At 51.7% G+C, this 9674-nt stretch overlaps 2 protein-coding genes across 6 annotated transcripts in view; one reads left to right on the top strand and one right to left on the bottom strand.

The window, feature by feature from the left end:
- REEP1 (receptor accessory protein 1) overlaps positions 1-6143 on the top strand; it is a 70358-nt gene extending 64215 nt beyond the window's left edge. For 2 of the 5 annotated variants that reach the window (XM_084264139.1, XM_084264140.1), the window contains 3 exons: positions 57-196; positions 2808-2875; positions 3261-6143. In XM_084264139.1, coding sequence (XP_084120265.1) covers positions 57-196; positions 2808-2875; positions 3261-3315 — 263 coding nt within the window. In that variant the 3' untranslated portion in view covers positions 3316-6143. Of the gene's footprint in view, positions 1-56; positions 197-2807 lie in introns of all 5 variants that reach the window. The other 3 variants (XM_084264141.1, XM_084264145.1, XM_084264142.1) reach the window with 2 other exon arrangements.
- Positions 6144-6944: 801 nt separating this feature from the next.
- MRPL35 (mitochondrial ribosomal protein L35) lies at positions 6945-9581 on the bottom strand. Its single transcript, XM_084264001.1, has 4 exons — positions 9402-9581; positions 9102-9273; positions 7953-8097; positions 6945-7297 (listed from the first exon to the last, which is right to left on the bottom strand). The coding sequence occupies exons 1-4, from the start codon at positions 9433-9435 to the stop codon at positions 7109-7111; spliced, it is 540 nt and encodes a 179-aa protein (XP_084120127.1). The 5' UTR covers positions 9436-9581; the 3' UTR covers positions 6945-7108.
- Positions 9582-9674: the final 93 nt, after the last annotated feature.

Below are 9674 nucleotides of genomic sequence, written 5' to 3' on the forward strand. Positions count from 1 at the left end.
CTGATTTCCTCATCCTTTGTCTTCACATTTAGACTGCAAATGGCCACGTTAAATAGGTGTGGACAATAAGTATGAAAAGCCACCTGAGGCAAACTGTGAACCAAAAGACTCTGTGTTCTCAGATGATGAAGAGAACAATTCATTGGATTGTCCATCCATGAACCAAAGGCCCAAAAAGAAGGATCAACCCCTTGAGGTACTTCAGTATTATCAAGGCTCCTCCTTCTGTGACATTCCTTGACTCTTCAGCTGAATGAACATCTGTCTCTGATCTAAAACCACAATACATTTCTGGTCTTTCAAGGGTGGGTCTTGCTATGTCTATGCTCACTTTGGATTTCCTGAAAGAAGTCTGAGTTGGTGCCTCTGGAGATGATGGTTGTAACAGGGCTTCAGGGTTGGATCTGAATTCCAAAACTCAGATCTAGCTCTGGACCACGTGCTAACGTGGAGGTATTTGGGTGAGAGGATTTGAGTATCAACTGCTGCTTGACTTTTCATTTCTGTAGGGGAAAATCTACTCTCACTCCCAAGCCAGGGTAGTTATGGTGAGGTGAGAGCAGCCAGCACCCACAGCTGGAGCCCTCCCAGTTCAGACCCCAGCCCCTCCAGCCTGAGTTCACACCCAGCCAAACCCCACTGAAACCACTGCAGCTCTTCCTCCAGGACTTTGTAAAGAAGTGTGCTTTAAGTGGCTTCATGGAAACAAAAGAACTAAAGGAGATGCAGATCTCACACTGGGGCTTGCCAAAAGCAATTTCAGCAGCAGTTTGTTGTGGAGGAAATTAAACCTCAGTGGGAGATGCTGTAGGCAAAGACTTCTTCTAGATCTGGGCAGGGTGATGGAGCTGCAGCCAGCAGCTCTCAGATCTAAGCCAGGAGATCTCCACCATGGGGGAGATGGGATTGTTCCACCCTTCAGTATGAAGGAGCAGGAGCAGTGTGGTTTGGCTGTAGCAGTTGTATGTCCTTCTGGTGGGTTGTCCTACCTCTGGGAGCTCTCACCAAAAGCTGGGCTGCTCTCCTCTTGCCATGGAAAGATGCAGCCTCTCTAGCTGCTCTCAGAACTGCCCAGTGGCCTCCCAAAGCAGGCAGAGCTATTCATTCATATAGGGATAGGACAAGGGGTAGCAGGTTTAAACTAAAAGAGTATATATTTAGATGAGACATAAGGAGAGATCCTCCCTGTGAGGGCCTGGCACAGGCTGCCCAGAGCAGCTGTGGCTGCCCCTGGATCCCTGGCAGGGTTCAGGGCCAGGTTGGATGGGGCTTGGGCAGCCTGGGCTAGTGGAGGGAGTCCCTGCACATGGGAGGGGGGTGGGACCTTGAAGGTCCCTTCCAACTCAAACCATTCTATGTTTCTTTGATTCCTGACTGAAGAGTCTTTACTGGCTGCTTTGTTATAAGAGCCATGTGGCTTCCCAAAGAGCAGCCCTCTCCAAGCTGCAGGAGCCACTGCTGTGTCAGCAGCCCTGAGCCAGCAGCTATGGAGCCTGGTGTGGTGTGGGGTGCCTGGCTGCTTTCTTCCTCAGCTCTTCTCCTCCAGCTGTGCCTTTCTGGGTGCAGCCATCCCATCCTGCTCTGTTGTGCTTTTGGGATTCACAGTAGGGACTTGGAGTAAGATTTCAGGGGTGGAAGATGGGGTGAGGTGCTGGAGTCATCCCATCTCTGTGAGAAACTACTTTGGGCAAGCTGGAAGAGATGGAGATTTAGATGGAGTCCAAACCAAACCAAACCAAACCTCACCATACTGCAGCTCCTTATCTATAGGAATAGTTCACCTTGCTGCATCATGGTAATGTGGGAACACAGCATGCTCCTGGGTTGGGAAGTCCTATAAAAGAGAAATGACAAAGTCCTCATGAGTGGTAAGATCCTTGTAGTCTTACAGGTGAAAAGGTTGATGCTGTGCAAGGAAAGAGAGCTTTGGATATGGAGTAGAAAAGCTTTCCAGGCTGTGTGCAGGGGTGCATGTTGTGGTTCTCCACAACATCTGGTAAACATTTCCTTTCATGAAGCTCACAAGACACAATGCCATGCCAGATCTCACCTGAGAGAAGATGCACTGCAGATTGGGAGTTTGGGGGGGGGTTGTTTGGGTGGGTTTTGTTTGGCCAGGGTTTTTTTGGATGTGGATTTTTGTTCCCCTTATCTGTATCCCCCTAATATCTGTCTCAGTCTGGAGAAGAGGGTTAATCACATCAGACCAATTTCCCAGGGCTGGTCTGGCTCCTCCTGGGCATTGAGGGCTCCTTTTTAAAGTTCTCTGCATCAGCTGACTGCAAGGCAGAATTGCAATTATTGGCTTCTAAAATCCTTTCAGTGGGTTGTGTCTGGCCTGTCTCCCAAGTGAGGGGCTGACCTTCTGTGAGAACTGCAGTCCTGGTGTGTTTCACCTTGGGGACCCTTTGTAACACCCCCCTGAGCTGTGAGGTGTGTCCTCAGAGGGGCTGGGTGGCATGGAAAGCCCCAGAGCTGGCTTTCTGCCACCAGTTTGCTCTCTTGATCCAAGAGCTGCTGTAAATGGCACCAATTTGTCCTGGCTCCTTCCACCCTTACTAGCAATCCTTAGCTGCACCTCTCACCAAGCACTGGAGGGGAAAGGTGTAACCCAGCTAAAAGACTACCATGACTTTTCAAAGGGGTTACTCCTCATTAATGATCCACAGCGCCAAGACCTGCTTCTCCCTTACTCCATGCCTGGAACCGGGACCATTAGGACAGAGGTCCCTCAAAGATGGGTGAGTTTAAAGGAAAGACAAGAGGTTTCCTGTTGAGCCACTGAAGTTTCTCTCCCCTTTCTGCAGGCACCGCCTAGGACCCTTAGACCTCGCTTCAGGAAGAAAAGTACCTCGTCCTCTGCCACTGAAACAATGTGAGTGCAACGAGCCAATAGCACCCAGATCCACAGAATGTCTCTCTTCTGCCTTAAAGAGCTACTCCTTAGGGATCAGCAGTGGGATGGATGTGCTTTGATGTACAGCCTTGTAGACATGGCCTTTCCCTCTCCTCTCCCTGTATCCTCCTGTTCCTCTGGTGGTGGGTAGGATGGTCTGGCAGACACCCCGGGGTTCGGAGCCTGGTCTGGCTCGCGGGGTGTACACCCACTCCCAGGAGTGCTGTGAGGCTGGGTGTGCACAGCTCCCCTCTGTGTCTGCATAGCTCTAGCTCTGTGAATGCACAGCAGAAACAGGCATACTCAGTTACTCATGATGATGCATTGACAGTGTATTTATTATTTATTATTACCATTAATGAAGTGGATTCGCAGGAGCCCTGGATTTCTCTTTCCTCCCTCCCTCCTCCAGACTCTGAAGGATGTAACAAATGGCAAAGTACTTTGGCTGTACAAAATGTCTGATACTCATTAAGCTGAGCTGCAACTCTGTTTCTCTTCCTGCAAGTAAATCACCTGTTCTGAGAAAACCCTTACCCTAAAACCCAGAGAGACAGAACCACTTACAGAGGACAAGGAAGAGACACCCAAGAGAAAATAAATGGCTTCCATGATGTAATGAAGGGGGAGTTTTAACCTTTTATCAGCCTGAGCCAGGAGAGTATTGTGTGGAAAATTATGGTGGCTAGAACAATTGCATCCTGACAAATGTTCTACTGCCAGTCCTAAAGCAGCGTGAGCGAGCCAGGTGGGTGCCAGCTGCAGCCACACAAGCTGGGGTCACTTTAGTGACACCCTTCCAGGGGCATCACACCTCCCTCCCCTGCCTGCAGCAGAGCCAGTGCCCGTGCTCTGCTCTCCCAGCGAGGTGCTGCCCATTCTACTTGGCCGAGCAGCACAGGGTGCTGGGTCTGAGCCAGCCTGGAGGTTCTCCTGTAGCCTGGAGTTTGGTGAGAACCAGGTGGAGTGCTGTGTTTGTATCCCTATATAAAGGAGAAATACAAAAGAAGAGGAAGACGTGGTAGGGTTTGTGTATTTGTGCTTCGAGTTGGTGTCTCTTGTAAGTGTTGAGCATGTGAGATTCACACATCAGTTAATTACGTGGCCCCTTGTGTTTGCTTTTGGACCTGTCACATAGACTAGAAAGACATGTAGCATTACGTAGGACGTGCCATCACTGATCAGTACACGGGCTGGAGGATGAACAGTCCTCTTCATCCAGTTCAGGTGCAGCAGGATGCCAAGAGCCAGCTTGCATCAGGCTCAGAGATAAATTTGAAGTGGCCTTTGAAAACCTTCCCTCTGCTGGATTGCATCACTATCCCAGCTGTCCCTGGCTGAGGTTCCCCCCAGAGCTCCCTACACACGTGGGGAAGAGACAACACACGCACAAATGTTTATCTGACCTGGCTGGGAAGTGGAAAGAGCAAGCAGGTATTTCTGGTGTCTGCCACAGTATTTGGTCTCATTGCCTGAGAATTTTATTTCCTTTACATGTGCTAAATCAGTCATAATTTGCAATGAGCAAGAAGGAAAGAGCCTTCAGAAAGTAAACTGTAAAACCCAACAAACCCCTCTAAGGAGGAGTTGGTCCTTGGAAGACACTCAGCAAAAGCTTTGAGGACCTAAGCCTGTGTGCTTTATTTTTAAGCAGCTTTAGAGTTTATTTGATTTCTTTTGGCAAACATTGAAAAGAAATAGAATAAAAACCTGTCTGCAGCCTTAGCAGAAACTAAAATCCTGTTGCAAGCAAGCCATGTTTCCCTGCTCTGTGATGGGCTGCTGGAAGATAAAGAAAGGAGCTGACAAATTTGCACTCACTCATGCCCAACAACATAGAGCAACAGAACTTCTGACAAATTCTATCCTCAGCCCTGCTGTATTAACATTGATTCTCACTAAAATTATTAAATGTGTGTCTAATCAAGTTTTACTGTAAACTTGACTGTTTGGCATCTCTGAAGTGCTGAGGTGAAGTAGCTGACGAGGGCGTTGCCTTATATCACTCAGAACATTCACTGTATAAGAGAGAAAAACAAACCTTTCCATCTCTCTGGCAGAAATGTATCAATTTACCAGTGGAGCTGTAGATCTGTGTGCAGATAGATGAGAACCCCCAACCCTGTACACTCTGTGTTTGTTCTGTCTGCAGGAGAGAGACCAGTCCTTTGCTTTCCTACTCCTCATCCTCCTCACACAGGTTGTTTACAGGCGTTGCCCCAGCTCTGTCACTTGGCTCTCACTGCTGGTGTTCATGCAGAACACACACACACACCAGGCGTGAAGTAGGTTGGGTTTGGTGGTTGGGGTTGGTTTTTTTGGGGGGGCAGTTTTTCTCTGCCAAGGAACCAGCCCGATTGCTGCACTGATGCTGACCCCACCCGGCAGAGGAGAGTTTGCAGCACTGAGAAGCTTGAGCAGCTCGGTGCAGCTCCCAGCACAGCCCTCAGCAGCCCTCAGCACCTCCTTTCTTGCCGTGGGGCCAGTATCAGCGCAGTTTCAGCCATTGCCAATTGCTGCATCAGCATCACGTCAAATCCAGCCCAGACAGACACGTGTACCCCTGTCACCTCAGAATTAATCCCAGGCTGATCCAAACTGCCAGCGCAAGCCCAGCACAGAAGGAACTCGAGGGAGAAAGCTGCTCAGACACACGCAATGCTCCCTGGCCTCGTGTAAGCACCCTGCTGCCTCTGCCTGCTCTCTGTGTTCTCATGTCGTGGTGAAACCCTTGTACTCGTGACCGGCTGCTCACTAATCGCAGCCTCCTCTTTGCTCTTCGTTTCGGGTACCCGTTCTGCCTCCAGCGCCCCCTCTGAAGCAGCAGCGGGCACTGCACTGGGATCTGTGTTCAGACCAACTCTTTAAGGGTCCTAATCGTGCACTTGACGTGATTTCCTTCCCGTGCTGGGTAGAAAGAGATCTGTGAGGAAAGGGTCTGCTGAACGCCTCGCCAGGATGGCCACGACACCAGTATTCCAAAGGCTGATGTTTCGCTGGTTTCCTTACACCGCTTGATCTACATCTGGAATAAAGTCTTAACCTTTTCTTTAAAAAAAAAACCAAACAACTTTAAAAAACAAGATTAAAAAAAAAAAGGAAAAACCTCTTTAGTCTGTTCAATGTATCTGGCAGGCCAGAATAATTACTTTGATGGCTGTATTATTTTTATCTCAATTCTGGCTGACTGTATATAGATGTATTCACTAAGTGCTGCATGTCCTTCAGAACTTCTTTCTGTATTATGAACTGGAAAAACAAATACAGCTACTGAACACTCTGAGTAACTAGTGAATTCATTGCACAGCAGATTCTCTCTCGCTATACAGGTGGGATAACCATGACTAGCTACTTAGTAATGGGTTAATTATTAGTGAATTATTAACTAACTAGAAGCAACTCCATTCTTCCCCTGGTAGGGAAAAATTCTGTTGCAGCCCTTGGCAAAGAGTTGCATCCATCATACACTCCAGCAGGATCCTGTAAGAAATCCCTTGGCTTTGTTCCCTACACACAGTGAGCAGAGCTACGCTGTGTAAGGTGTGAGTAGGCTTAAAGAGCAAGCAGAACACTCAGAACTCGCTGCTGGGGGAGGCAGTGCAGGCCTGAAGAACGTTGCACTACTCAGAAACCAACACAGGATGCGAACGGTGCTTTCTTGGAATGAAATCAGGGGTCAGTAGTTTTAAATCACTTCCAAATCCTGGATGTAGCCATGGAACACAGGATTTTTCTGTGGTCTCCAGCATGGAGACATGGTGACGGTTTGTCTGGTACCATGGCAGGTCCCCACTCTCCCTTCTCCCCTTCCCCGAGTAAGGCTCCGCTCAGTGAGCTACCCCTAAGTACAGGCACAGCAAAACACACCCTGGGGTTATTGAAATGTGGTTCTTTAAAAAATTTTAAGATCAATTTATGTGGAACTAACTCACTTTTAGTATGTTTGGACTGTTCATCAACGTACATCTGTTACACACAACCACAGGAAGCCAAACAGATGTCAGAACAGCTTACCTCTTGTCACTGAAACACCAACTGCAGCTCAAAATAATCTGGAGCCTTCCTTTATTTTAGGCATTGTCCATAACTCTGGCCACATGATATTCATACTTTTATTTAGAAAAGAAACAGGCTTAACAGATTTATGCTCTGAAATAAAGACCTTAGCACGTGCCCCTCTTTCCTAGAGGGACAAAAAGGAAACCAAGGTTTCTACACTCGAAGATTGGTGCGATCGTGGTACTTCTGGTAGGGATCATCAACGTACCAATTCCTTCTTTTCCAGAAAGAAGTGGTCATTTTATCAAGGAGTTTACACTGTGTCCTGGTGCACAGCACCAGCTCTCTCAAACGCTTCCTCTGGGAAGATGACTTCTTCCACAGTTTCTTCTTGTAACCAGCCTGTCAGGAGAAGAACACGCAGAACACTTGTAAGTGGGTTGCTGCAAAGACAAACACTCACACAGCAATAGACTCACAGACTGGTCGGGGTTGGAAGGGACCCCAAGGATCACAGAGCTCCAACCCCCCTGCCACAGGCAGGGACACCAACCTCCAGGCCTGGAGCTACACAAGGCTGCCCAGGGCCCCAGCCAACCTGGCCTTGAACACCCCCAGGGACGGGGCACCCACCCCCTCTCTGGGCAGCCTGTTCCAGCCCCTCACCACTCTCTCTGCAAAAAACTTCCCCCTAATATGTAATTTAAACCTCCATTCTTTTAGCTTTAATCCATCCCCCTTGTCCTGCCAGTCTCTGCCCTTTAACAAGCTGATTCCCCTCCTGTTCCTCTGCTCCCTTCAGGGACTGGAAGGCTGCAATGAGGTCCCCCCACAGCCTTCTCTTCTCGAGGCTGACCCAGCCCAGCCCTCTGATCATCTCCGTGGCTCCTCTGACCCCTCTCCAACAGTTCTACCTGGCAAGCAAACCAGGGCCAATCCCCCACTTTTAGGAAGATGATTCTTTCCACTTCCATACCAGCTGCTGCCCTCTAATGGAAGGAAAACAGCTCGCTGACTGCGAAGATGCTTGCACTACCTAAAGAAGAAAAGGTCTTACCCTTCTCCTAACCCAGAGGCCATTGTGCAGCCGGAGAAACCTCTCAGTGACAGCTTTCACACTCTTCCTCTTCCCACTCCGCAGGCTGCAGTAGGTCAGAGCCCTCGCGGGCTGCTGGAGGATACTGGGCAGCAGAGATGTGACACTGGCAAAAACAAACAAACCCCACCCCCAAAACAAGGGGAGAACAGAACAGGAATGAGACATCCTTCTGATGCAGGCACCAGCTTTTCCAGGTGAGGAGAAACCAGGACTGGCTGTGACTTGTCTGGAGGAGGTTAACAAGAGCTCCTCGAGCATGGCAGCACAGTGATGCATGAGGATGCTTGTGTGAATGCTCAGGGCCGTGGTGGAGAGACTCCAGGCAACCTCAAAGCCAGGCCTCACAGAACTACTTTTTTCATTTCACAGAATCACAGGGGTTGGAAGGGACCTCCAGAGCTCATGGGGTCCAACCCCCTGCCAAAGCAGCTCCCCAGCTCATATTGCACAGGGCGGCGTCCAGACGGGGCTGGAATCTCTCCAGAGATGGAGACTCCACACCCCCTGGGCAGCCTGTCCCAGGGCTCCCTCACCCTCACTGGGGAAAAGTTCTTCCCCATGTTGCTGTGGAACTCCCTGTGCTCCAACTTGCAGCCATTGCCCCTTGTCCTGTCCCCACAGACACTGAAAAGGGGCTGCCCATTCCCCCTGCCTCCCATCCTTCAGATATTGATAAACATTAATCAGGTGCCCCCTTAGTCTTCTTCTCTCCAGGCTGAACAGCCCCAGCTCACTCAGCCTTTCCTCACAGGGGAGATGCTCCAGGCCCTTCAGCATCTCTGTAGCCTCCTCTGGACTCTCTCCAGGAGATCCCTGTCTCTTTTATCCCAGGGAGCCCAGCACTGGACACAACACTCCAGGTGGGGCCTGCCCACAAACGCCCAAACACTGCAGGGTGAGCGCCTGCCTGTCGCTGCTATAGTTGGGAAGTACTTCCAGACTGCAAAAGACACAGTGCCCGTGACAGCGCGGCCCTTTGCTCAGCCTGTGTCAGTACACGGCGTTCCAGGTACAGCCTGCCTCACGCACAGCCTGCCTCACGCACAGCCTCCCTCACGGGCACAGCCCCAGCCCTACACCCCCCCACGCACACCGCACGGACTGTACCTGCTGAGGACCGAGGAGCCGCCTCCCCCGGCCCAGCTCCCCCAGGGCAGCCGCGGTTTCCAGAGCGGGGCCGGTGGCCGCACCTGCCTGACGCAGGGCGCCGAGAGGCCGGAGAGCGCGCGTCCCGCGCCGGGGCCGCAAGCAGCCCGCGGGGCCCAGCGCCGCAGGATCCCTGCGGAGGGGGCAGAGGCTCAGGGGGAAGCCGGACCCTGCGGGGACTCCCCGCGCCGCCATTTCGCGGGCGGCCCCCTGGCCCCCGCCCCGACATGGCCGCCCGCCGCCCCGCCGCGCACCACCCACCAGCCACGGCCCCGCGCGCCGCCGCCGCCGCCATGTCCCAGCGCCCCGGCTGCCCGCCAAGGTCACGCTGCGCCGGGGGCGGGGCGAGGCGGCGCCGCTGCCCCGCCCAGCAGAGAGAAAGAGCTGCCTGAGGCGGCTTCAGGCCGCCCCGTCCTCGCGGCGAGAAGCGCCACAGCCCAGACCCGCTTCACCCGCCCCCGTGACCCCGCGCATGCGCTTTCTCCCCCCAGCTGCCCCTGACACGGGCCACGCCGGCGGGGTGCGTCATTTGCA

The sequence above is a fragment of the Gallinula chloropus genome (genome assembly GCF_964237585.1).
Source record: "Gallinula chloropus genome assembly, chromosome: 4".
Classification (NCBI taxonomy): Eukaryota; Metazoa; Chordata; class Aves; order Gruiformes; family Rallidae; genus Gallinula; species Gallinula chloropus.

Excerpts from the sequence above, each read along its gene's own strand:
- MRPL35 (XM_084264001.1), bottom strand. The coding sequence starts at position 9,435 with ATGGCGGCGGCGGCGGCGCGCGGGGCCGTGGCTG. Across the intron at positions 8,098-9,101 it reads GGCTCCTCGGTCCTCAGCAG|TGTCACATCTCTGCTGCCCA; the intron begins GTACAGTCCGTG and ends TGTTTTTGCCAG. Across the intron at positions 7,298-7,952 it reads GCCTCTGGGTTAGGAGAAGG|GCTGGTTACAAGAAGAAACT; the intron begins GTAAGACCTTTT and ends TTCTCCTGACAG.